At 45.4% G+C, this 23,807-nt stretch overlaps 1 protein-coding gene across 1 annotated transcript in view; it reads right to left on the reverse strand.

Annotated features, from left to right (window-relative positions):
- Positions 1–13,037: 13,037 nt before the first annotated feature.
- The window catches only part of LOC141726831 (CBP80/20-dependent translation initiation factor-like), a 52,017-nt gene continuing 41,247 nt past the window's right edge, over positions 13,038–23,807 (reverse strand). The window contains exons 2-3 of the mRNA XM_074531931.1: positions 17,966–18,019; positions 13,038–16,175 (exon numbers count right to left, since the gene is read on the reverse strand). Of these exons, the coding sequence (XP_074388032.1) occupies positions 15,960–16,175; positions 17,966–18,019 (270 nt within the window). The 3' untranslated portion in view covers positions 13,038–15,959. The remainder of the gene's footprint in view (positions 16,176–17,965; positions 18,020–23,807) is intronic.

Here is a 23,807-nt window from a genome sequence, read left to right on the forward strand (position 1 = left end):
CAGACTTGTAATACTCATTATTGTTTTAATACCATTGTTTTTCTTGTTGCACCCCAATAAATAATAATTTAAGCTACAGTTCATCTTGCAAACATTGCATCAATGCTGTTACTTAAGCGTGAACATCCTTTGCCACCCATTTTGCCACCAGCATGAGTATTTAAAACCCCTACTTATTATTCATTATTAGAAATGGAGCTGCTAGAAGAGGAGAACATCCCACATCCTGGCTATTTGCGGGTTTGACTTGTTTTAGGAAAGTGAAGCAAACTTTCTCTCATCCATGGGGTTTCTTTATTTGCTTTTGTCTGGGTTTTTGGCAGTGAAAAAGGAATTTACAGAAATATTTCTACGTCTTGAAAGCTTCAGCCCATCCATCTGCTCCAAAATCTTGTTTTATTGCAGGTTATTTTCTCATTTAATATATCTTGGTGGTCCCAGAGGCCCAGGGACTGTCTTCACTCTTGACTTTGCTGATCCCAGCCCAACTCCAGTACTGACAAGCTCTTTCTGAAGCTTATCCAGATGCTCACAACCTTGATTTGATGGAACAAGCCAAACTCCGACTGCAGTTCATCCTGGAGCAGTAGGGTCTGGCTGTAGGTTGATGGGGACATTTAAAGATGGATCCTTGAAGAGGGTGGCTTTGGAGGAGAGATTTGGATGGTTTTAACCCTCATTTACCAGCAGTGATTTGTCTCATTTACTGCAAAGCTTTCTCCTACCCAGCTGATGCAGCAACAGAAATAATGGGAAGGACCCAGGAGTACTTCCCAAGAGAAGCAACACAACAAAACCAGTTTCTACTGGGTCATCTTTTCAGCGGCAGATGGCATGAACCAGTTTATTGTTTTTCCCCATGCTATCAGCAAAATAACCCAAAGCTCTTGGAATGCCAGGTTCTTTCTTGCTCCAAGGTCAGGGCGAATAAAACTCAGGAGACATTGTTTTTGAAGTCTCACTCTGAAGTTTATTTTCCTTATCTATTACAAACTCACAAGATGTGAGCTCTCTCTGACAAGTCAAAAAAGTGAGCTAAAACGGTGTCTGTTCAAGGCTATTTAAGTTCCAATTATCCAGTAAACAGTTGGCATCTATATTATTTATGTTTCTAACCCAATTATGATCACCCAAAACCTGCAATGCAGACATCTTTCACCCAATTAGAGAAAACTACCCAGATTAATAAAGAAGAAGGAACAAAAAATGACATCTAACCCACACCCAAAATTCTCAATCTTGACTCCCATATATCATATATATCCCATATATACTAAAATCCCAAGTCTAAGTTTTCCACCGTGTGGTATTATACACTTCTAACCAACTACACACCCATATTCCCAGTGCTATCAATCAATTTTGGAAGCTGGTTCCACAGCCTCAGGTCAAATGCAGTGCTCTCATGGGAGTCAGTGCCCATCAGCACAGAAAGTCTAAAATTCTCAGCATCCAGGGTTCCAACACAAAGCAATGCCTGGTGATTGTTTGAAGGACTAAACGGGGGTTATATATTTCTATTTTATGCAAACATCCAGGAATGACTCCATTGTTCATCACAAGGCATTTTGTATAGGAAATGGGCAATCTGCCCTCCATCAGCAGAGGTTTTATGAGCAGGTTGGACAAACTTCCCCAGGAAGCATGCTGGTGTTGTTGGTCCTGCTTTGTGGCAGAAGGATGGATCAGGTGATGCCCCATGTTGTGAGTAACATTGCCTGGTAGGTCATGTCATGCCTGCACCTCATTTTAATGTCTCACCTGTTTATTCAAGGCCTTACAGCAATTAGCTGAGCCCCCAGCCAGCAGCAGAGTTCCCTCTGCCATGGCACAAACTTCTTCCACCTCTGTTGCAGTGAGCTCTGAGCACATGTACATGGTCACATCATAGAACTGTAGAACCATAGAATGGTTTGTATTGGAAAGGACCTTAAGGACCATCTAGTTTCAAACCCCTGCCGTGGGCAGGGTCACCTTCCACTAGACCAGATTGCTCAAAACCCCATCCAACCTGGCCTTGAACACTTTTTCAAAAGCAGAAACCATTTCACCTCCAGTTTTCTGGATGGAGCCCAATGACAGATCAGCACAAACCACTCACTTCCAGTGACCTGTGTGGCTTCTCAGGACAATGCACACATTTCAATTAACCAAAAATTAATTGGCTTGGGTTAGAGAAGGGTTTTCCAGGGAAGACTTAGAAAAATGGCTATTTTGGATTTTTTTTAAAGGTTGAATGGGGTAAAAGAACCAGGAGAGCACCCAATCCATCACCCATGGATTTCTAAGCCCTTTGCACTGCTCCCATGGGCTTCATCCTCACCTCTGTGAGAAGTGACAGGGAGAAAGACTAACTCCAATAGAAGCTGCAACAGGATGTGACCTAGCACCAGGAGCACAGGCTGATCCATCCCCACACAGCATTTCCAAGCAGACACCATTAAGGATATTCCCCCCCTCCCCATTTTCTTTTTCTTCCATCCTAAACAAAAGGAAGGTCTCTTCCAGACCAGCAGAAGTGATAGACCAGATAGTCTTTATTCTTCACAACACCTTTTTCCTTTAAAAAAAATAAATTAGAGCACTTAGCTTAACAAATATGATTTAATTAAAAATGCTGCTTTTTCAAATGCAAATAAATAAATAAATAAAAAATTACAGTTTTTGACATCATCTTCTGCAGGACACTGCAGCTCCCTTGGCTATTGGCAGTGAACTTTGCAACCTTTAGTATCGTTTCTCCTGAAAAAAATACTGTAAATATAACTGGGTCTGGCTAATAGCTAACACCAAAAGGAGCAAAATTGATGTAAAGCCATAAAATACACATTGAGGAAATAATTTCTTAAAAAAGTATTTAAGATTTTGAGAGACTTTCAAGTGAGGGATGTTAAAAAAATAAGCATGAAAATAAATAATAAGTTAATCTGATAAGTTTTCTTTCAAAGCCATCAATCATGCCAAGAATGGATACTACTTAATCTCTTTGTGGGGAAGAAGCGAACCAAGCAAATTACTTACTTTTCTGTTTTCCCCCCATTTTTGTTTCACCTCCGTATACATGAAACTTCTCCAAACAAGGGTGAAATCCCTCATGGGGAAATCAAGCAAGTCACTTTCTGGGTATCATAAATCTTCAGTTTGGAAATAATTTCACCAGAAATTAGGTGAATTAGATGCTGGGGTGTCTGGCAGGGAGTTGGCAAACCTCCTCTGCATCCAAGGGGGACTGGCACGGCAGTGGTGCAGAGCATTGCTCCTCTGCAGATGCTTCAGTCACACGTCTTCCCACCAGCCCGAGGTTTAGTCCCTGTGCTGGTTTTGTACGGCCTGGTTTTTGGTAGTGGGGGCGGGGGGGAGGGGGGGGGGCACAGAGGTGGTTCCTGTGAGAAGTTGCTGGAAGCTTCCACCATGTCCAGCAGAACCAATCTCTGATGGCTCTGAAGATGGACATGCTGCAGGCCAAAACTGAGCCAATAAGAGAGGTTGGTAACACCTTTGTGATAACATATTTAAGAAGAAAACCAAAACAAAGTCACACAGTTTTTCATTTTGTCAGAGAAGAGGAGGGGGTGAGAATATGTGAGGGAAACAACATGGAGACACCAGGGTCAGTGAAGAAGGAGGTGGAGGAGGTATTCCAGGCACCAGAGCCAAGATTCCTCTGCAAGCCATGGTGAAGACCATGGTGAAGCAAGTTGACTCCCAGCAGTCCATGGGGATCCACAGGGAATGCAGAGATCCACACACAGACCATGGGGGAGGTGCTCATGCTGGAGTGGGTGGATGCCTGGAGGAGGCCGTGATTTAGTGGAAGACCTGGTGGGGAGAGAGGGCCCCTGGTTCCAGGCTGGAGCAGCCTGTCGTTGGAGGACTGCACCCTGTGGAAAGAGAGACCCATGTCACAGCAGTTTTGGGAGAACTGTTTGCCCATGGAGGGAATTCATGTTGCAACAGTTTTGGGAGGGCTGCTGCTCATGAGTGGACTCATGCTGGAAAAGTTCACAGAGAACTGTCTCCCGTGGGACGGACCCCACGGTCTCACAGGGGAACAACTTCTCTCCCAGAGCAGTGGAAGAAAATCTTAGTGATGAACTGACCCAAAAACCCCCATGCTCTGTCTCCCCGCACTGTCAGTGGGAAGGATGGAGGGGCTGGGGGGAAAAAGGTGTTTTAAGGGCTTATTTTACTTCTCATTATCCTCCTCTGATTCTGTTAGCAATAAAATTCACTTTGCAACCTTAAGTTGAGCCTGGTTTTGCCCTTGAAGTGCTTCTCCCAGTCCTTATCTCATGAACCCTTTGTAAATTTTTTTTCCTTTCCTCTACCCAGCTGTGTCAGGAGAGGATGAGCGAGGAACTCTTGTGGGTGCCTGGCATTTGGCCAGTGTCAAACCACGACAGTCCCACATATTCAGCCCGAGAAGGTTATTTCCCCCTTTGCTGATGTAATCATTTGGGGGCAACATATGAAAATCCCACGTGGATACTTTTATTGAGCGGCAAAGATCAGATCTGGATAATTTGGGGAGATGTTGTTTGTGGCTTCACATGTTCAAAAATACACATTGGAGAATTATACTCGTTGGCAACTGTTTCTAAAGAAAGCTGAGGAAAAGAAGACACTCAATGACGTTCCTAGTTGCTGTCACCAGGGACCCCCAAAACTTCCCAGTGTTGCTCCCCAGCTGTCCATCAAATGACCTCACGGTGTCTCTTTTCCCAACATGGTACCATGGTTCATTGATGCCACATGCCTGCTGGCTTCCTGCTGATAGATTTCAGAAAAATACCACAGGCAGCATGCAATTTTGGGATAATAAAAAATGTTGGTGTACATTTTGATTCTCAGAAACCAATGGGGTGAGTTATGCAGCAAAGCAGTTAATGGATGGATGAACATATGTTTATAATGGAGATAGATGGCAAGACATTAACAACCATAAGATTTCACATAAGAGTTCTTTGGTGGGAAAAATCCCAGTGTTGGGGGGAAAAAATCATGGACCAAGCCTGGTTGATGGGGGTTGCAGGATTGTCCCCCAATGGGAAAATTGAATAAATCCCCATGGCTTGCAGGGGTAGGGAAATACTTAAGCAGAAATACCGCCCTGGGGCTTATACTCCACCTCTGAATGCCTCCTGATGAAGAACAACCTGGGAGTCTTGGTGGATGGCAAGTTAACCATGAGCTGGCAATGTGCCTGTTTTGCGGAGAAAAGAAGAAACCTCACAACTTTGTAAAAGTTGTAAAGCCCGGTATGCTTTTATTACGACTCGCTCGGACGCAAGCCCCCCAAAAAGGCATGCCTACCCCTGAAGACCTCGGGTCTTCTTTTATCCCCTTTCCAAATGCATATGCATACAGTTTCACAATAGGTTCATACATATTCATTCCGCGTGACATTTAGCACCAGTTCTTCTTTATCAAAGGAATTCCTAGGTCGGGGGCAAATTGACCTCGTGGTCTTTTCTGTTTTTCTTTCTCTGTCTCCTTGTTGTCTCTGGAATGCGGCTTTTCCTTCAGCTTTGGCCTCACAGACTTTTCACCTCTCCCAGTCACTTCACCTAATTCAGAATGGATCTCTACTCTGTCTCATTGCCCTTGTGGCCAAGAGGCTCAATGTTATTCTGGGGTGCATCAGGAAGAGTGTGGCCAGCAGGTCGAGGGACGTGATCCTATCCCTCTACTTGGCCCTAGTGAGGCCACATCTGGAATACTGTGTCCAGTTCAGTGCTCCTCAATACAAGAAAGATAAGGAACTACTGGAGAGGGTCCAGTGGAGGCCACTGTTGTAGTGTGTTCTGTTAGTTTAATTACTCCCTTATTTTCTGTATCACTCCCCCATTTTCTGTAATGGTTCTGCCCTCACCAGTTCTTCCCGCCATGGTATTGTCTATCATTTGGTTACCTTGGTTACTCCCGCCACAGTTTATGTCAATCCTCTCTGTTATATAATTTCCCCTCCCCTGTGTTTCCTTATGTCCTGGTTTAGGGCAAATTTGTTAAAGAATCTGCAAAGGAGGGCCCCTCCAGAAAGCAAAACCCACACGGCCCCTCCCCCCAACCGGTTCGGGAAAAAATTCCTTGGAGAGAGGTGGAAAGAACCTGTTTATTTGACTGGCCCAGCACCCCCCAGCACACAAAATGAACAATACCCGATGACACCCCTTTGAGAAAGATGACAAAATCAGAAAGTCTCCTTCGGGGGTGGTTGCTCTGTTCTCAGTCCCTCCGGCGCTGGGGCAGCTGCTGCAGCCAAACCTTCGGTGTTCCCGGGTCCCAGTCCGGAGCAGGTTCGAGATGGTCACAGAAACAGGAGAGGAGAAACAGTCCAGGAAGGAATGTGGACTGTTTCGCTAAACTAGCTAATAAGCAGAGGCGAAAGCAGAGCAGAAGCAGAAGCAAGAGCAGAAAAAGAGAGCAAGCAAAAGCAGCAAGCTGAAGCCAGAAGTGAAAAAACAGCCCTATGTACCGCTCGTCTCTGTGTCCCTGATAAGAGAAACCCAAACAAAACTTCCACTCCTCAGAGCCGGTCTTAAAGGCACAGAACAGATGAATGGGGATACAAGCATCATAACATCACCCCAGGACACCTTATATGTGAATTTGTTCTTCTCCCTGGGCCCAGTCAATCACTCCCCACTCCTCCCAAGCCTCCAGAATCTTCTTCTACCTGGGAGTTATGATTGGCTGTGGCTCCGGGGCCCCTCCCTTATAATGTAACTATTGGTTTCTCCCCAGTGCCTATTATGTTAAGTCCACTCCCCTACCTTCCCCTATTGGTTCCTTTGTAAACCCCTCCCTGAGGTCCCTCCTCCCCTTTATAACCCTGTTGCACCCTTTGTTCCTCGTCACTCTCTGGCAGACACGTTAGATTCAACATCTGGGTGTCTGTCACTCCCTGGTTGACAATAAATCTGACAAGTCCCCAGTGAGTGTCCGGACTCTTTACTCTCGTCGGCCAGCAGTGATTCCGTCCGCTGTGAGCACAGCCTGAAGCCTTCTGATGCCGAGGGGTGCTCACACATTTGCAGTTGGGTGTTGGCCACCTTCCTGCTAGCCGGACACCTGACTTTAAGGCCACACCTCGCTGCAGGCCACAAAGCCTATTAGGGGTCTGGAATATTTCTCTTATGAGGAGAGACTGCAGGAGCTGTGCCTGTTTAGAATCATAGATTATGCTGAGTTGGAAGGGACCCATTAGGATCATTGAGTCCAACTCTTGGCCCTGCACAGGACACCCCAAGAATCACACCATGTGCCTGAGAGCATTGTCCGAACACTTCTTGAACTCAGGCTTGGCACTGTGACCACTTCCATGGGGAGCCTGTTCCAGTGCTCAATCACCCTCTGGTTGAAAAACCTTTTCCTGATATCCAACCTAAACCTCCCCTGACTCGGCTTCATGACGTTTCCTCAAATACTTTCAATGAGAGTGAAGAGATCAGTACCTGCCCCTCTGCTTCCCCTTGTGAGGATGTTGAAGACCACAATGAGGTCTCCCCACAGTCTCCTCCAGGTTAAACAAACCAAGTGATCTCAGCCGCTCCTCATAAGGCTTCTCCTCCATACCCTTCACCATCTTCGTGGCCATCCTTTGGACACTCTCTAATAGCCTAATGTCTTTCTTATATTGCGGTGCCCAAAACTGCACACAGCACTCAAAGTGAGGCCACACCAGTGCACAGCAAAGTGGGTCAATCACCTCGTTTGACCAGCTGGCAATGCTTTGCCTGATGCACCCCAAGACACAGTTGGCCCTCTTGGTGGCCAGGGCATACTGCTTACTCATATTCAACTCTGCATCAACCAGGACCCCCAGATCCCTTTCCGCAGCACTGCTTTCCAGCCTCTTGTTCCTCAGTCTATCAGCACATCCAGGGTTGCCCCACCCCAGGTGCAGAATCCAGCACTTGCCCTTGTTGAACTTCATACGATTGTTGATTGCTCATCTCTCTAATTTATACAGGTGTCTCTGCAGGCTCTCTTTGCTCCTGAGGGAGTCTACACCTCCTCCCAATCTCCTCCCAATTTAGTGTGTCTGTCGAACTTAGTATTCCTTCAAGTCCTGTGTCCAAGTCAGTAATGAAGATGTTGAAGAGAACTGGGCTTAAGAAACCCCACTTGTGACCGGTGACCAGCCTGATTCTCTTGGAGATAGTTTATTATCCCATGCCATTTTTGGGGTCTTTGATCTGTTTTGTTTTGTGCCCAGGGGTGGCGGCTGTCCCCGCCCTACCCCCCATCCTCCCTGACTCCGGGGCGGTCCCGATGAATGGAAGCTGAGGCTGAGCCAGGGTTTTCAAGGGGAGTTGGGGGTGGGGTGAGCGTCAGTCTCTGCTCTTCCGGAGGGCAGTTCAATGGCACACACGCAGTTGGTATCTCTGACCAGGGATCCTGCTGTTTCTGTGGATTTTGCCTGCTTCTTTTTGCTTTTTTGTTTTTGCTTCGGCACTGTGACTGAGCTTGCCGGATGAACTTGTTTTGCTGCTCTGTTGTTGGGAAGTCCAGAGCCAGTGCATGCCCCACCAGGACCTGGGACCACCCTAATTTTCTGCTGGGCGGCTGCCCCCACCCTCCGCACAGCCGAGGTCCAAAGGACCAACCAGTGCTGGTGGGAAAAGCTTGAAGAGCCTTTTACTGCATTTGAGAGCCAGACTGCTACTGCCCAACCCTTATTATACCTCCGCCATTGCTCTGGATTTGTGCTACACTGTAGCTTTTCACCCTCTGCCTGCCGGGAGGTCTTGCCATTCCAGCTTGCTTCTCTGGAGGTTTCCTGCTACAGGTCCTTTTGCTATCCAGAGGGGGCACTAGGATTGGCTGTCCCTGGAGGTTCGTAAAAGAAGCTCCTTCTCCATCCCGTCCTGCCGGCTATGCCCGACATTACCGCTTGGTCCCTAAACTCGCACCAGAGCACCCCCTGCAGTCACAGGGGAATCATCACATTCTCCCTACCCAGCTGGGATCCACCAGTGCCCCTGCCATCTGTGACCATAACTACACCAAAGGGGAAAGTGCCTGAAGTTGAGATGGTTGTTACTGGATTTCTGGTTCTGTTTGTTGTCACTGCCATTGTTGTTGTTTGTTTGCCTTGCTATACATACTAGTAAAGAACTGTTATTCATTTTCCCATATCTTTGCTTGGAAGCCCCTTACTTTCAAAATTTTAATAATTTGGAAGGAAGGGTGAGACAGAGTAGAGATCCATTCTGAATTAGGTGAAGTGTCTAGAAGAGGTGAAAAGTCTGTGAGGCCAAAGCTGAAGGAAAAACTCGCATGCCGAGACAGAAAGGAGACAGAGAAAGAAAAACAGAAAAGACCACGAGGTCAATTTGCCCCCGACCTAGGAATTCCTTTGATAAAGAAGAACTGGTGCTAAATGTCACGCGGAATGAATATGTATGAACCTATTGTGAAACTGTATGCATATGCATTTGGAAGGGGGATAAAAGGAGACCTGAGATCTTCAGGGGTACACATGCCTTTTGAGGAGAATTTTCTCTGCATGCGTCCGGCCATAAATAAGCATACCGAGCTTTACAACTTTTATAAAGTTGTGAGGTTTCTTCTTCTCTCCGCAAAACAAGGGGGTCATATTTTCCATTCCAAGAGAGGCGCCTGCCTTCCTTAACAGACACCTGTCTCTCCAGCCAAGACACTGATGTCACCCCATTCACTATAACTCTTTGTGTCTGACCTGTGAGCCAGTTTCTCATCCATTGCGTAACACGGTTATCCATCTGCGTGCTGGACATTTTGTCCAGAAGGATCCTGTGAGAGACAGTATCAAAAGCTTTGCTGAAATCCAAAGAGATGGCATCCACTGGCTTTCCTAGATCAACTAGGTGGGTGTCCTGGTTTGAAAAGGAAGTGAGTTTTTTGGGATGCTGTGGTCAAACCAATAGGTGCTCAGATTTGAATATTGGCACCTGGTGTGGCCACTGAGGACATGGATATGCCTCTGAGAACACAGGGGGTTAAAAGCAGAGAACTCCCAGGGGGAAGTTCTCTTGGGTTCTGTCCATGAAAGAGGTCAGACCTCCCCTGCCCAGCTGTGGGCTGGACGGGGGAGGGGAAGCCATGCGGCCGGGTGAGGTAGTCTGGGACCTTGGACAGAGAAGGGAGTTGAAGGCCCCTGTAGGATGGAAGGGTGGAGGAGCACTGAGAGGCATCGGGCAGTCACCCCTCCCCCCAGGAGAGAGAGAGAGCTGGTGCCTGTGCTTATGCCACCTTGAAATTTGATAGCACGGCTGGCTGAGAAGGAGAAGGGGGGGTGCTGCAAGTAGGTGCCCAGCAGGGCAGCGTGGGAGTTCTAGACAGGCAGAGCCTGAGATTTTTAACCCTTTTCTTGGATGATGGAAACCTTACAAATGCTGATCCTCCTGGAGTTGAATGAGAAGAGAGACAGAGATGAGATAAGAGAAAATGGGTCACAAGAGAAGTTGAGAAGAATCTTAGATGGAAGGAGATGATGGAGGGGCCTTTGGCTGAACTTGTATAGCCATGGACAGAATCATTTTTCCTGTGACACAGAGACTGCATTTAGAGGGAGGCAATGGCTTGGAGTCAAGAGAGTGCAGTGATATTATGTGAAGGAGCGCATGAACAGAGACGATGGGTGAGGAGGATGGTGGTGCCCTCCGTCTTCAGGGAAGAAGAAGACCTCTGTCTGGGAGACCCCTCGGCCCCGGGGGTGAATTTGGGGGGGACAGGTGTCCCGAAAGTGAGAGACTGTGCTTTTTTTGGAACTGGGCAAAGCATCCTTAAAAGGGGAACCCTAGAAGCAGCTCTGGTCCATGCGCAGTGGTGACAGCACTGTACGTGGAAGGAAGATGTCACGGTGGCAAATGTTCTCTGGGCAGTGCCACGTGTGACATGAAAACACAAGAGGTCTCAACTGTGTTTCCAGGGGAAGCCTATGGTACAAGAGGGACTCCTCTCTTCTTGATGAACTGAGAATTGATTATCTGAAGGGTGGTGATGGACTGAGAGTTAGTGATCTGAGGGGTGATAACTGAATTGAGAATCCAAGGTTTTGTACTACTGTGATGTATTGGAAATTTGTTGGGGAGAGGAGGAATGTTTTTGGAAGGTTTTCATTCTGAGTCCTGCGTGTGTTTCTTTTTATATATAGTTGTAGGTTAATAAAGTTTTTTTCTCCTTTATTCCTAAATTGAAGCCTGCTTTGCTCTATTTCTGGTCTGAGGCAAAGTGGAAATTTTCCAGGATAGAAATCCATTTTGATTTAGGCGAAATGTACATTTTTGAGTTGAGTCTGTGGTTAGAAACCATAGTTATTTAGCCTGACTGCAAGGCCTAAGTTCAGTGAAGTTACTTCAGTGAAAGACAGAGATAAGGGGGGGGGGGGGAAGACAGAAGATGATAAAGAGAGACAGAAACTGTTATGGGAGCAAGTCAACCTGACCTAAAAATTCTTTCTGATAAAAAAGAACTAGAGGCAAATGTCACACAAAATCCATAAAAATGAATATGTATGAACCTATTGTGAAACTGCATGCATATGCATTTGAGAAAGAGAAAAAAAGAGACCTGAAGTTCTCACAGGTACGCATGCCTTTTTTGAGGAGAGCAATCTCCGCATGCGTCCAGCGCTGTAATAAACATACTGGCTTTACAACTTTCACAAAGTTGTGGAGTACTTTTACTTTTCTCTGCAAAACAGTCGCATCTCACAGCAGACACCAGGGAACACATTTTCACGGAGGCACTGGCATTGCGCCAGCTTCAAACCATGACAGTGAGTTACCCTGTTGTTGAAGGAAATCAGGTTTGACAAGCAGGACTTTTCCCTCAAGCCCTCCTGGCTGTGACCAATGACTACGTTGTCCTCCAGGTGTTTGTCAACACCCCCCAGAATAATCTTTGTTATGATTTTACTGGGCACGGATTTGAAACAGACAGGCCTGTAATTTCCAGGGTCCTTCTTGCCCTTCTTGAAAATCGGGACAATGTTCACCAGCCTCAGGACAGCTCAGACCTCTCCACATTCCCAAGACTGCTCAAAAATCATCAAGAGAGGTTTTGCAATGACGTCAGCCATCTCTTTGAGAATTCTTGGCTGAATCCCATCAGGCCCATAGGTTTGTATGGATCAAACTGAAGCAGTAGATCCTGCACAAGTTCAGGTTCGACTGGGAGTTGATCATTCTCACAGTCATGGACCTCCAGCTCAGGGCACTGAGACCCCCTTGATCTGTCATACAGGTTGAAGACAGAGGCAAAGAATGTGTTAAACACCTCTGCCTTGTCCATGTCCCTGTTTGTGAGATGACCATCCTCATCCTGAAAAGGGCTGATGTTATTTCTACACTGCCTATTGCCATTAACATATTTAAAAAAACCTCTTTTTATTGTCCCCCCACAATTATTTTTTCTTTAGTCTAGAGAAGAGAAGACTGAGATGGGATGCCATCAATGCATATAAATATCTTAAATGTGGGTTCCAAGAGGATGGTGCCAGACTATTCAGTGGTGCTTAGCAACAAAATGAGGAGCAAGGGCCATAAACTAAAACACACGAAGTTGCACCTCAGCATGAGGAAGAATTTTTTTATGTTGAGGGTGGCAGAGCACTGGAACAGGCTGTCCAGAGAGGTAATGGATTATAGGACTTCTCTGTTCTTTAAAGAAAAAAAAATCAAGACAAAATTGGTTTTCAAGTCTTCTCCCAGAAGACAGATGCTGTGCCTGAGTGCTCTGCAATGGGTGTTAAAGCCCATTTTCCTCTGCTTCCTGAGAAATCAGAGAGTGGGAAAAACCAAGAGCAACGGGCACTACCCTAAGCCTTATATTACTGATGGGCTTTACCACTGTGTTGGGTTTGCATGGCCAAGCTTTGGTAGTAGGAGGGTGTGTTGGTTTATTACAGTCTGGTTTTTGGTAGCAGGGGGGCCACGGAGGTGGCTTCTGTGAGAAGCTGCTAGAAGTTTCCTTCATGTCCAGCAGAGCCAATCTGTAGCTGCTTCAAATACAAGGTTGTGCCTATTAGAAATGGTGGTAATGCCTCTGTGATAACATGTTTAAGAAGAAGAAGGAAAAAAAAAAAAGGAAAAAAGTTATTGCGCAGTTGTAATTGCAACCAGAGAAGAGCAGGGTGAGAATATGTGAGAGGAACAGCTCTGCAGACACCAAGGTCAGTGGAGAAGGAGTGGGAGGAGGTGCTCCAGGCACTGGATCTAGGATTCCTCTGCAGCCTGCGGTGAAGACCAGAGTAAAGCAGCTGTCCTCCTGCAGCCCATGGATGTCCGTCCACAGGGATGCAAACATCCACCTGCAGGCCATGGAGGAGGCCTGTGCTGGAGCAGAGGGATACCTGAGAGGAGGCTGTGAACCTGTGGGAGACCTGTGGAGAGAGGGGTCCACACTGGAGCATCCTGTCCTTGAAGGACTGCACCCTGTGGAAGGATGACCCACGTGGCAGCAGTTTGGGGAGGACTATTGCCAGTGGGATGGACTCATGTTGCAGCAGTTCTCAGAGATCTGTTGCTTGTGAGATGGACTCACATTGGAGAAGTTTGCAGAGAACTGTGTCTCATGGGAGGAACTCCATGCCTGGAGCAGGGGAACAATTCCTTTCCCTGAGCAGAGGGAGAAACAATGGGTGATGAACTGACCATAACTCCCATTCCCTGTCTCCTTGCACTGCTGGGGTAGGAGGTAGAGGTGGGAAGGAGAGAGGGATGAAGGGAAGGTGTGTTAAAGGGTTTATTTTGCGTCTTATTACACTGCTCTGATTTTGTTAGGAATAAATTAAATTAATATTTCTAATTTGAGACTGTTTTACCCATGACAGTATTTGACGAGTGATCTCTCCCTGTCCTTAGCTCATGAACCCGTCATTATATTTTCTCTTTCCTGCCCTGCTATAGAGGGGAGTGAGAGAGTAGCTTGGTGGGTGCCTGGCATCCAGCTAGGATCAACCCACTTCAACCATCTTAATCAAGTTCAGCTGCTCATAATTCTATCAAGCACCATTGCTACTAATGAAGCTGACCCAACACAGGGTGCCATCACCATGCAAATCTCCTGGGCTTGAATCCACAAAGCAGAAAATAAATTTTCTAGACAAGTCCAGTGCACCCAGCAATCATTTTGCTGCTGAGTACACAGAAAAGCTGAAGCTCATGTTTGTTCCTACTGATACTCCACATGCAGAATAAAAACCATAATCGCAGACAACCAGATGAAAATTCAAATAATACTGAACCACAACATCACAACCTAAGCTGTACCAGGGTAGGTTTAAGTTGGACATTAGGAAGAAGTTCTTCACAGAAAGTGTGTTTGGGTGTTAGAATGGGCTGCCCAGTGAGGTGGTGGGGTCACTGTCCCTGGAGGTGTTTAAGAAAAGACTGGATGTGGCACTTAGTGCCATGGTCTAGTTGACAAGGTAGTGTTAGGTCATAGGTTGGACTTGATGACCTTGGAGATCTTTTTCAACCTAGTTAATTCTGTGATTCTGTGTTTTAATAAGCAGTGTCAGTAGACGACAAATAAGGAGACCACCAAGTCATCTTCATCATTTGGGGAGGGATGCAACAGAATGGCATTTCTGTGTACCATCCCCCTTACTCTCTGGGCATTTCCTCATCCAGGAGGCATCTTGCTTTCACCTCATAGCAGTCGCCTTTTCCTTTGGGATGCTCTATCACAGAGCAACCCAGGTATCCTGGAGCAACCTGGAGACCCCTGGACAAACTCTCCCCCTGGAATATGCCACCCATCCCTCAATGATGTGGTGCCACTTACACCAACCACGGGACAGAGTTGCTCTTGTACATTGCACACCTGGAAACACTGGACAGCAAATTCAGCTAGTTAGAAGCCAGGCTCAAAACCTCTATTTTTGGCTTTTTCTATTTTTCCCCTCTTCTTTTTTCCTCCTTTTTTCCATGCGTTGCTTGTCTTCTCTTTACCAGTCACCAAAGAAGAACATGAACTTCCATTTCTCCCTTGCCCTGTATCTTATTAGGCCCGACTGTAACAGGCCTGGATTAAAATGTATAATTATAGCTATGACAGTAACTACAATAAAGCACTCCTTCAATAGAAAAAAAAAATTATTACATTAAAAAAAGGGTTATAGTGGCCGAGGGATAACGGTGACTTGAAAACCAAGGGCCACAGAATTCCCTGTTTCTTAGAGCTCCCAGCTCAGAGGACATGATTCTCAGTCTATCGAGAAGATTACTGGCAAGCTGATGATGGCTATGTTACTTCTGCAGTGGCATTTGGGCTCCTTTAAAATAGTCCTGCTTCAGAATCCTCACATAAACCATTAGTAAGCTTTTGGGAAGGCGTTGCTTTCCTCATCTCTGAGCTGCTTGCAATTGTTCATTCGATGATACAGTAAAATAAGAAGAAATCACAAATAATAAAGAAAAAAAAACCCCAGTGCAAATAAGAAAGTCATCCCGCTCTCCAATCCACTTTCAAAGGGGTGGCAAGTAAGTGGAGGGGCACACAGAAAGTGAAAGACAGGATGGGAACCTAGCACAAGACCCTCTGGACAAAAGCCATCACTTATGAGTGTCTGGTGTAGTGTGTATCTAGCTTTGTCCTCCCAAGACATCTGCTGCCTGCTGTTTCCTGCCACTTGGCCAGGGCAAGGCAGGAGGACAGCATAAAAACAATAATAGCCCCCACTTGGATTAGTTGTTTGTGTTTTTTTCATTTCCAAATTCTCTGTCTTCTTTTGAAAGTCAAACAATAACCTGGTGGGCATGTTGCTGCTTCTTGAGCAATGAGTTCAGAAAAAGAAACCTGATGCAGCTGAAAAAGAAACATACTTCTCCATCCCCATCCCATGAATGTATTCTCAAGCATGCTGGGGGTTGCTCTTCTGGGGAATTTAAATCAGAAAAGCTTTTGCCAGATCCCGTCAAGGTGCATGTCTTCTTCCTATTCCTTCCCACCCCACCTTGTCCTGCCCCTCAGGCTGTCAGTTTTTGGATGGTCTTGTTGTAGTACTGAGTGATGGTGGGCATCAGGGGGTTCCAGTTGTTGGCACGCAGCTCAATGACTTCCAGCAGCAGAGACCGTGTCAGCATGGACTCAGAGGGACACGGCATCTTGTCACGTGCTATTGCCAGCAGCTCTGTCATCATCTCGGGCAGCTTCTCCTCCAGTAGCTGGCCGCTGCTCTGCAGCTGTCAGGAGAAGAAGGGGTCAGCCATGGCTTATTGATCCTTGTGTGTCCCAAGCTGAGACATTCTATGATTCTATCATTCTATAATATTCAGACACTCCACTGGCTTTTACAAACATGCTCCATCCCTCCAATTCTTCCCTGCTTGGTGTGGTAGAGCCACCAGGCAAGGTTATAAGGCATTGTGACTTTTGAAAACCAAATCCACGTGGAAGAAAGCTCCAAGAGCATGAAGGGCAAGGTTTTGAAAAGCATCTGCACTGGGTTGCTAGAGGAGCAAATGGTCCAGCTACTGCTGATATAAAAGGAAGATTGCTTTTGAAAAAAAAGTAATCCCACCTAAAAATCATGCTATTGTCAAAACAAATTGCAGGCTGTGATGTGTTTTTCCTGCCTTCTACCTGGCCCTTCATTTACTTGCTGATTCACAGCTCACAGTAACTCCCAGTCATTAATTGTAATAAGCAGAGCCCTCCTGTATGCATAACAAATCCCACCCTGACAAGATCTGCATTTATACCTGTCATGCTACTTCACTGAGGACAGCCAACGGGTTTTTCTTAAACAATTACTCCTTGGAGAGCCTCCATGGAGCAGCATAAGCCTTAGGTGGTTCCACAGAGAAGGTCCAAGCTGGGACTGGATGGCAGTGAGTCCACCATCATGGAAGATTAGTGGGTCTTGAATGCAGAGCTCCTCAAAGTCCTCACCTTAAAAATTCAAACCCTTCTCCTCAGTTGCTTGTCACTTTGCTGAATTTCAACAATTTGGGCTATAATTTCAATCACTCTCTGCAAGGAGAGCATCCATCCTCACAGGCAAATCAATTCCCAAAAAAGATACTAATGAAACTCTTCCATATTTATACCAGCATTTCCCTGCAAATATGCTGCTGAGCTAAACAAACTTGTCCGTGTGACCCATGGGGCAGTTTTTTCTCCAATACAGGTGTTTTTGTGCTTAAAAAATAAGTGCAGGGTGAGATTCGAAGGAACCAGGATGACATCATTTTGTGATGGGACTCTGGCTACCAAACCTTTTGCGCCCATGTACATGCATCACAAGTCCAGTGATAGAATCTCAAGGGCCATCTCTTATCTCACAGTAGTGTCTTTTATCTACTTTGCTCTCATGAGACCCCAACTGGAGTACTGCATCCAGCTCTGAGGTCCTCAGGACAGGAAAGACATGGACTTTTTAAAGAAGGTCCAGAGGATGCCACAAAAGTGGTCAGAGGACTGGAGCAGCTCTCCTAAGAGGACAGGCTGAGAGAGTTGAGGTTGTTCAGCCTGGAGAAGAGAAAGCACCAGGGAGACCTTAGAGCACTTTCCATTATCTAAAGGGGATACAGGAGAGCTGGAGAGGGACTTTGAACAAGGGCATGTAGAGATAGGACAAGGGGCAATGGCTTCAAGCTGACAGAGGGCAGGTTTAGATTAGATATTGGGAAAAAATTATTTCCTGTGAAGGTGGTGAGGCACTGGCACAGGTTGCCCAGAGAAGCTGTGGACGAGCTATTCCTGGAAACAGGTTCAGGTTTTAAGGTCAGGTTGGACAGAACTCTGAGCAATCTGATCTATTTGAAGATGTCCCTGCCCATGGTAGGGGGTTGGATTAGATGCTCTTTAAAGGTCCCTTCCAACCCAAACCATTTGGTGATTCCATAATGCAAAGGGGCAACACAGCTGTTTGGGTTTGGAAACATCTAATAGCTGCTTGACATGTATGTGGCCAAGGACAGAAGCAGCAGAGCAGTGAGGACTGGGGCAGGTGGTGCAGGTGCTTCCCTACCTCCATGGAGCAGCAAAGCACAGCATCTTCCTTCACATCCTGAGATTGTAACAACTGCAAAAGAGAAGAGAGAGGTGGTGAGAAATGCATGACCTCCTCTTCCTCTCTTACAACCTTCCTTTCATCTCTTCATCCAACTTGACTTTTGCCAGTTCCAGGAAGAAAGTACATAAAATCAGAAAAGGGAGGAGGAAAGATATAATCAACACAAAAAATTAAGATAAACAGTGACAAAATGCAGGGTAAAGGGTATCACCAGCCTACCCACTGCTGAGAGCAAGCAAGCAGGACAGAATGTAGACTTTAGATTAACAGCTTTCAAAATCAAATTATTTAGGTGTAGTGGGTTGACCTTGGCTGGGTGCCAGGTGCCCACTCAGTTGCTCTATTACTCCCTTTCCCACTGGGACAAGGGAGACAATAAGATGGAGAACAACCAGCAGAGTAAGATAAGGCAGTTTTATTACAGTAAAAGAAAGAAATGAGTGGAGATCTGTGCATGCAAGAGCTAAAGAGGAAAAAAAGTCAGTCTCTACTTCGGCATGCATAACAGTTCCTTCAGAAGGCAAACACTGAAAACTCATGAATGCTCCCCCTTCCTCCTCTTTCCCTTAGCTTATATATCTGAGCTGATGTCATATGGTTTGTAATATCCCTTTGGCTAATTTGGGTCAGCTGGCCTGGTTGTGTCCCCTCCCAGGGTCTTGCCCACTCCCATCCCCATTGATGGGAGAAGGAATGTCAGAGGGAGAGCATTGCTCATCAGTGGCCAAAACACTGGTTATCAACACTCGTCCAGCTACCAGTGCAAAGCACAGCGCTGTGAACTTTACCTCCATCAGACCCAATACATTACGTTACATAGCTTTTTTAATTCCACAACAGGCAATGAGAAAACACACTAGTTTCACATACACAGTGACTAAATGCAGCCATCAGACAACAGCATTTGTTATTTTGAAGGGAAGCACTCTGCCCCAGAGGCATCCCCCCCTCACTGAACCTTTTCATCCCTGTGAGGCCACTTAGACACAAAATTAGCTGATGGCAAAGCATTACATCCAATTCACTGTAACACGGCTCCCTCTAGACACATCCTATAGTGATGCAAGCGCAATGAGTGCCAACAAAACTATGGTGTCTTAAGTGTAGTGACTCCAATCCTACTCTGCTGTCCATTAACTTTGCATTATAAACATGAGCTTGTAAGCACCAGCAACTTTCAATAGAGACCCGAAATGTTGTTGGGCATGGCATGGGATGGCGAAGGAAGATGCTCACTTAGTGGTTCAGACTCAGGGTTGTCGTAGTTACAGGAAAAAGGGTGCCAATATGGGTGCAACCAAACTCTATTCTAGGGACATCTATGTTTTGCGGAGAAAAGAAGAAACCTCACAACTTGTAAAAGTTGTAAAGCCCGGTATGCTTTATTACGACGCGCGCCGGACGCAAGACTCCCCAAAAGGGCATGCGTACCCCTGAAGATTTCAGACCTCCTTTTATCCCCCTTCCAAATGCATATGCATACAGTTTCACAATAAGTTCATACATATTCATCTTGCATGACACTTAGCACTAATTCTTCTTTATCGGAGGAATTCCTAGGTCGGGGGCAGATTGACCTCGTGGTTTTTCTGTTTTTCTTTCTCTGTCTCCTTGCTGTCTCTGGAACGCGGCCTCTCCTTTAACTTTAGCTCCACAGACCCTTCACCTCTCCCAGACACTTCACCTAGTTCAGGATGGATCCTTACTCTGTCTCATTCCCCCCTTTCCTAGGAAATAAGTAAATTCTTTTACTTAAGGAAAATTTCCACGGCAATAAGTGTCTTTTAATGCTTCACTATGTACCTTTGATAAAGAGGTTAGTACAGCCATTCGTTTTAGTATTCTCCAGTTCCAAATTAACAATGTAATAGATAATCTTAAGCTTATCTCAACTAATATTAGTAAAACTAGAATAGGGTGGCACAACTTATCAAAGATTCCATTTGCAGTTGGTGACCACCCAAAGATCACATCTCACCAGTGATAATCTATATTTTATTTTATTCTTTGTAGAACTCTGGTTATTTCCTTTGTATCATGTTGGACAGTAATTAAGGTTTTCTTTCCACTTTCTCGGATTTCTTTCAAGACTTCTAATAGGTCTTGGTGCTTAATTAATTGTTTTACCAATGTAAGGTTCGCCCCGATAGGGGTAGGTGGTAGTCTGTGATACATTGTGTAATTGGCTGTAATCAGCTGGTGGGATGTTACTGGTACCAAATACGAAAAATCGCACCCAATAATCTTAACAAAATTACAAATACAAATACAGAGATTAGAATGGTTTCTACTAGACAGAATAACATCATTGCTATCAATTTGTACAGCAGCACAAGCAGTTCTCAAACATACACCCTTTTCCAGTATATACGAGCACAGTTTTCTGGTCAGTGACTGGATGAATTTCAAAGTGACAAATACTCTGTTCAGTGTCCAAACACATCCTGGGCATTAGCAGTATTGCTTTCACAAATGAATCCCATTTGTTCTCTAGTGATGCAGGATTCTAAGTTTACTGTCTGCCACTTTTCATTCATCTTTTCGTGCCCACACTCTATGTTCTGAAGGATAGAGTATTGTTTCTTCATGGTTTAATCTTAGGGCAATGATGGGATGGATAACATAAACAGTGGCATTACGTATGGTAAGCACAAAGGCAGTGGCCACATTAGAAACAGGATCATAGGTGAAATTCACCATAGTCCACCAGGACTGAAACTTCCTTTCAAAATCAATTGCATTATCTCATTCAATTTTCTGAATTTCAGCTGGAAAATTACCTTCACCCCTTTCCTATATGATCAGAGCTGCTGTTGCTTGTATCCATAACTGTGCTTGTATACGACTGAAAGCTAAAGACACATTATCTTGAACTATACTAAGTGCTTCTACTATCAATTTGTGGTCTTGGTCCCCGGCCTGTTCATTCTTCTTTACTTTGGCAGTACTTTTGAAATCTGTCACTGGCTAGTTCCTAATGCCAGTAGAGATTACTATAAAGGCTGCTTCAATTTTGTTAGGCTACCTGCTGCAGCAGCCAGTTTATTCATCAGTATTTCTGAATCAATTCCATTTAAAACTCCTAATCTTGTCCCTAATATGCCAGTTAGATGTTTGTTATGGGGAACAGGAACTGCTTTCTGTCCATGATCATCCCTCCCTGCCAGAGGGATGTGCTGGGCTCATACTACAAATTCAGACACACTTCACAAGTGTATCTGACAGAGGTTTAGGTCATACTTGAGACAGATGTCTGTTCTGAAATGCAGAGACTTCAGGGAATCTAACTTCTCTCTCTCCCTCCAAAGCACCTGATTTCCCAGATGTGTGGCAAGCAGGAATGTCTCTCCTGGTCACCCACCTTGCCCTTAGCTAAGATCAAGCTGTGGACTGTGTTCAGGGCAGAAGATAATGGAGGGGAAATCTTGAGAGAAGAGCCTAAATTCATTGCAGTGCCTCAGAAGAAACTGGGATCAGGTTTCTGCTATTTGAAACACTCAGCACAAAAGTGATGCTCAAAATCTTACAGCTTGCTGCTGAGCTCTGAGGGGGTCTCTCTCTCTACCTCTTTTAAGCAGAATCCAACCTCCTCAGACTGGGACAATCACTGATCCAAATCTCAGTAGGAAAAGGGATAGCTATAAATAAGGAAAATCACCTTCCTTGCTTGGGTTAGTTTACCACCTTCAGTTCAGCACCCTTTACCAGCCATTGCCTGGGGGTTCAGCCAACCAGCTTGGAAAATGACTTAAGGAAACTGATTTCTTGGTGTTCCTGATTCTAGGCACCAGGAGAGCTGGCTCCTTCCTTTCTTGTTCTGCTCCTGAGATATGCCTGTTTTTGTGACCATGTTGTCCAGCCCTCAAAGGAAGTTTTTAGGAAGGAGGAGCAGGCTGGTTGGATTTTTGAGATGTTAATTTGCATTATCAACTCCACACGTTTGAGAGACCATTCTGGATTGAATAATAGCTGTTGTTCAGTCACATTCTTTACTACGTTAGGTCTAAGTTTGGAGTTTGGGTAGAGTCTGAACTAGTATGGGGTGTATAAGGCCCCGCTGTGGTAAAAAGTGCAGTGTCCACTTTGAATTCAAATGAAAGTCTGACAGTAACTCGAGCTCAAAGGCAGGTCACTTCTACAGGCTGTATCAGGGTGAAATTACACCAACCGTCTGATTCGCTTAGGTTATCACAGACTTCCTGGTGTTCATATACACCAGGGGAGGTTCAGACACTAATTACATCTGGTCTCTCATAAGCCATCCTGTTGATGACTAAGCACTTTACTTTGATTTCTTCTCCTCAGATTCCTTGAAGTGTTCATAGCTCCTGTTCTTGCTATTCTTACTCCTCACATACCTGATTCTCGTGGATTACTACACTAGATATGTTTAATATAAACCTTCTTTATCTCAGAAGGTTTTCCTATGGATCCAGTATACTGATTAAATGCCAGGGACCAAGGCCATTCAGCATTGCTTTGGGTAGAGGTACTCTCTAGTTCTAAAACTTCAGTTATAATTCCATACAAAACAATTCTGTACACTAAAGTATGAGCTACTCCCGACCGCAATATACTCATTTTGCCCGAATAAGTTTTAGTCTCAGTTCATTGTCTCCTGGTGTCACTCCTGAAGGGGCTTCTGGGCCTTCTTCACCCGAGAGTGATGGATCCAGCATTCTGCTCCTTGATTTTGATTGCAGTGAAGGTGGTGAGAGGTACTTGCAGTGGTCTCTCCCACTGTGGTTCCGAAGTCTTCTCTGTAAGAGACTTAACATATACATCAACCCCAGGCTATCCAACTCCCTGCTCCGAGTTCCAGCCACAAGTTTCTCAATTACTCTGAGCTGTTTGCTTAATGCCACCATGTAAGTGGACATTCTGGACATTCTCCTTGTATTCTATGGTCTTCTATAAGGCATTCCAAAAGGATTCAGCATTCCTTTAGCTCAAAAGGTTTAGTTTGAATTTGCAATAGTGCTAGTGGAAGAGCTTCTTGCCCCAGTCTTATGATTTGCTGCTTAATCAAATGATTCATTCTCTCCCCCTGGCCACTTGATTGGGGGCGGTATGGGGTGTGAAGTTCTTAATCTATGCCCAGATGGCTACTAATCTGTTGCACTATTTTGGAAATGAAAGGTGATTCTTTATCTGAGGATATTGTGGCTGGAAGTCTGAAGCGTGGTATTATCTCTTGTAAAAATGATCTGGTCACCTCTTGAGCTTTGACAGTTCTGGTGGGGAATGTTTCTGGCCACCCTGAAAATGTATCTATTAATACCAGTAAATACTGATACCCCCCTTTCCTTGGGAGTTCTGAAAAGTTGATTTGCCACTGCTGTACAGGCCCATGGCCTCTCCCAGTCTGACTGAGTTTTGGCCCGGGGGTATTTTGAGGTTAGTCTGGAGGCAAGGATCACATTATCAGCTCACCTGAGTGATAGTGGCATATAGATTCCTGACAATGATACAACAGTCCTTTCAATCAGATGTGTGTTCTAGAAAGCCTGTGGGAATTACTACTTCAAAGTCAACACTTCATTCCAGTGCACTCTGTATCACTCGCAGCCTTGGTCATTTTGAGAAAGGAGCCACACTCTATAAAAGGCTTTAAGTAATTAGGCCCTAGTGTGTTTTCTAGTGCCCTTCCTTCACTAGTAACCACGAAAATCGGAAGGGATTACCAGCTCTCTTTCAATGGTAGCCCACCCCTTGCAGTTGTACGTCTCTTTTGATTAGTATTATTGTATTATGGCTTACCTTCGAGGAAAATCTGTACCTCACCCTTTGCTGCTTT

This window comes from Zonotrichia albicollis, chromosome W (genome assembly GCF_047830755.1).
Source record: "Zonotrichia albicollis isolate bZonAlb1 chromosome W, bZonAlb1.hap1, whole genome shotgun sequence".
NCBI lineage: Eukaryota > Metazoa > Chordata > Aves > Passeriformes > Passerellidae > Zonotrichia > Zonotrichia albicollis.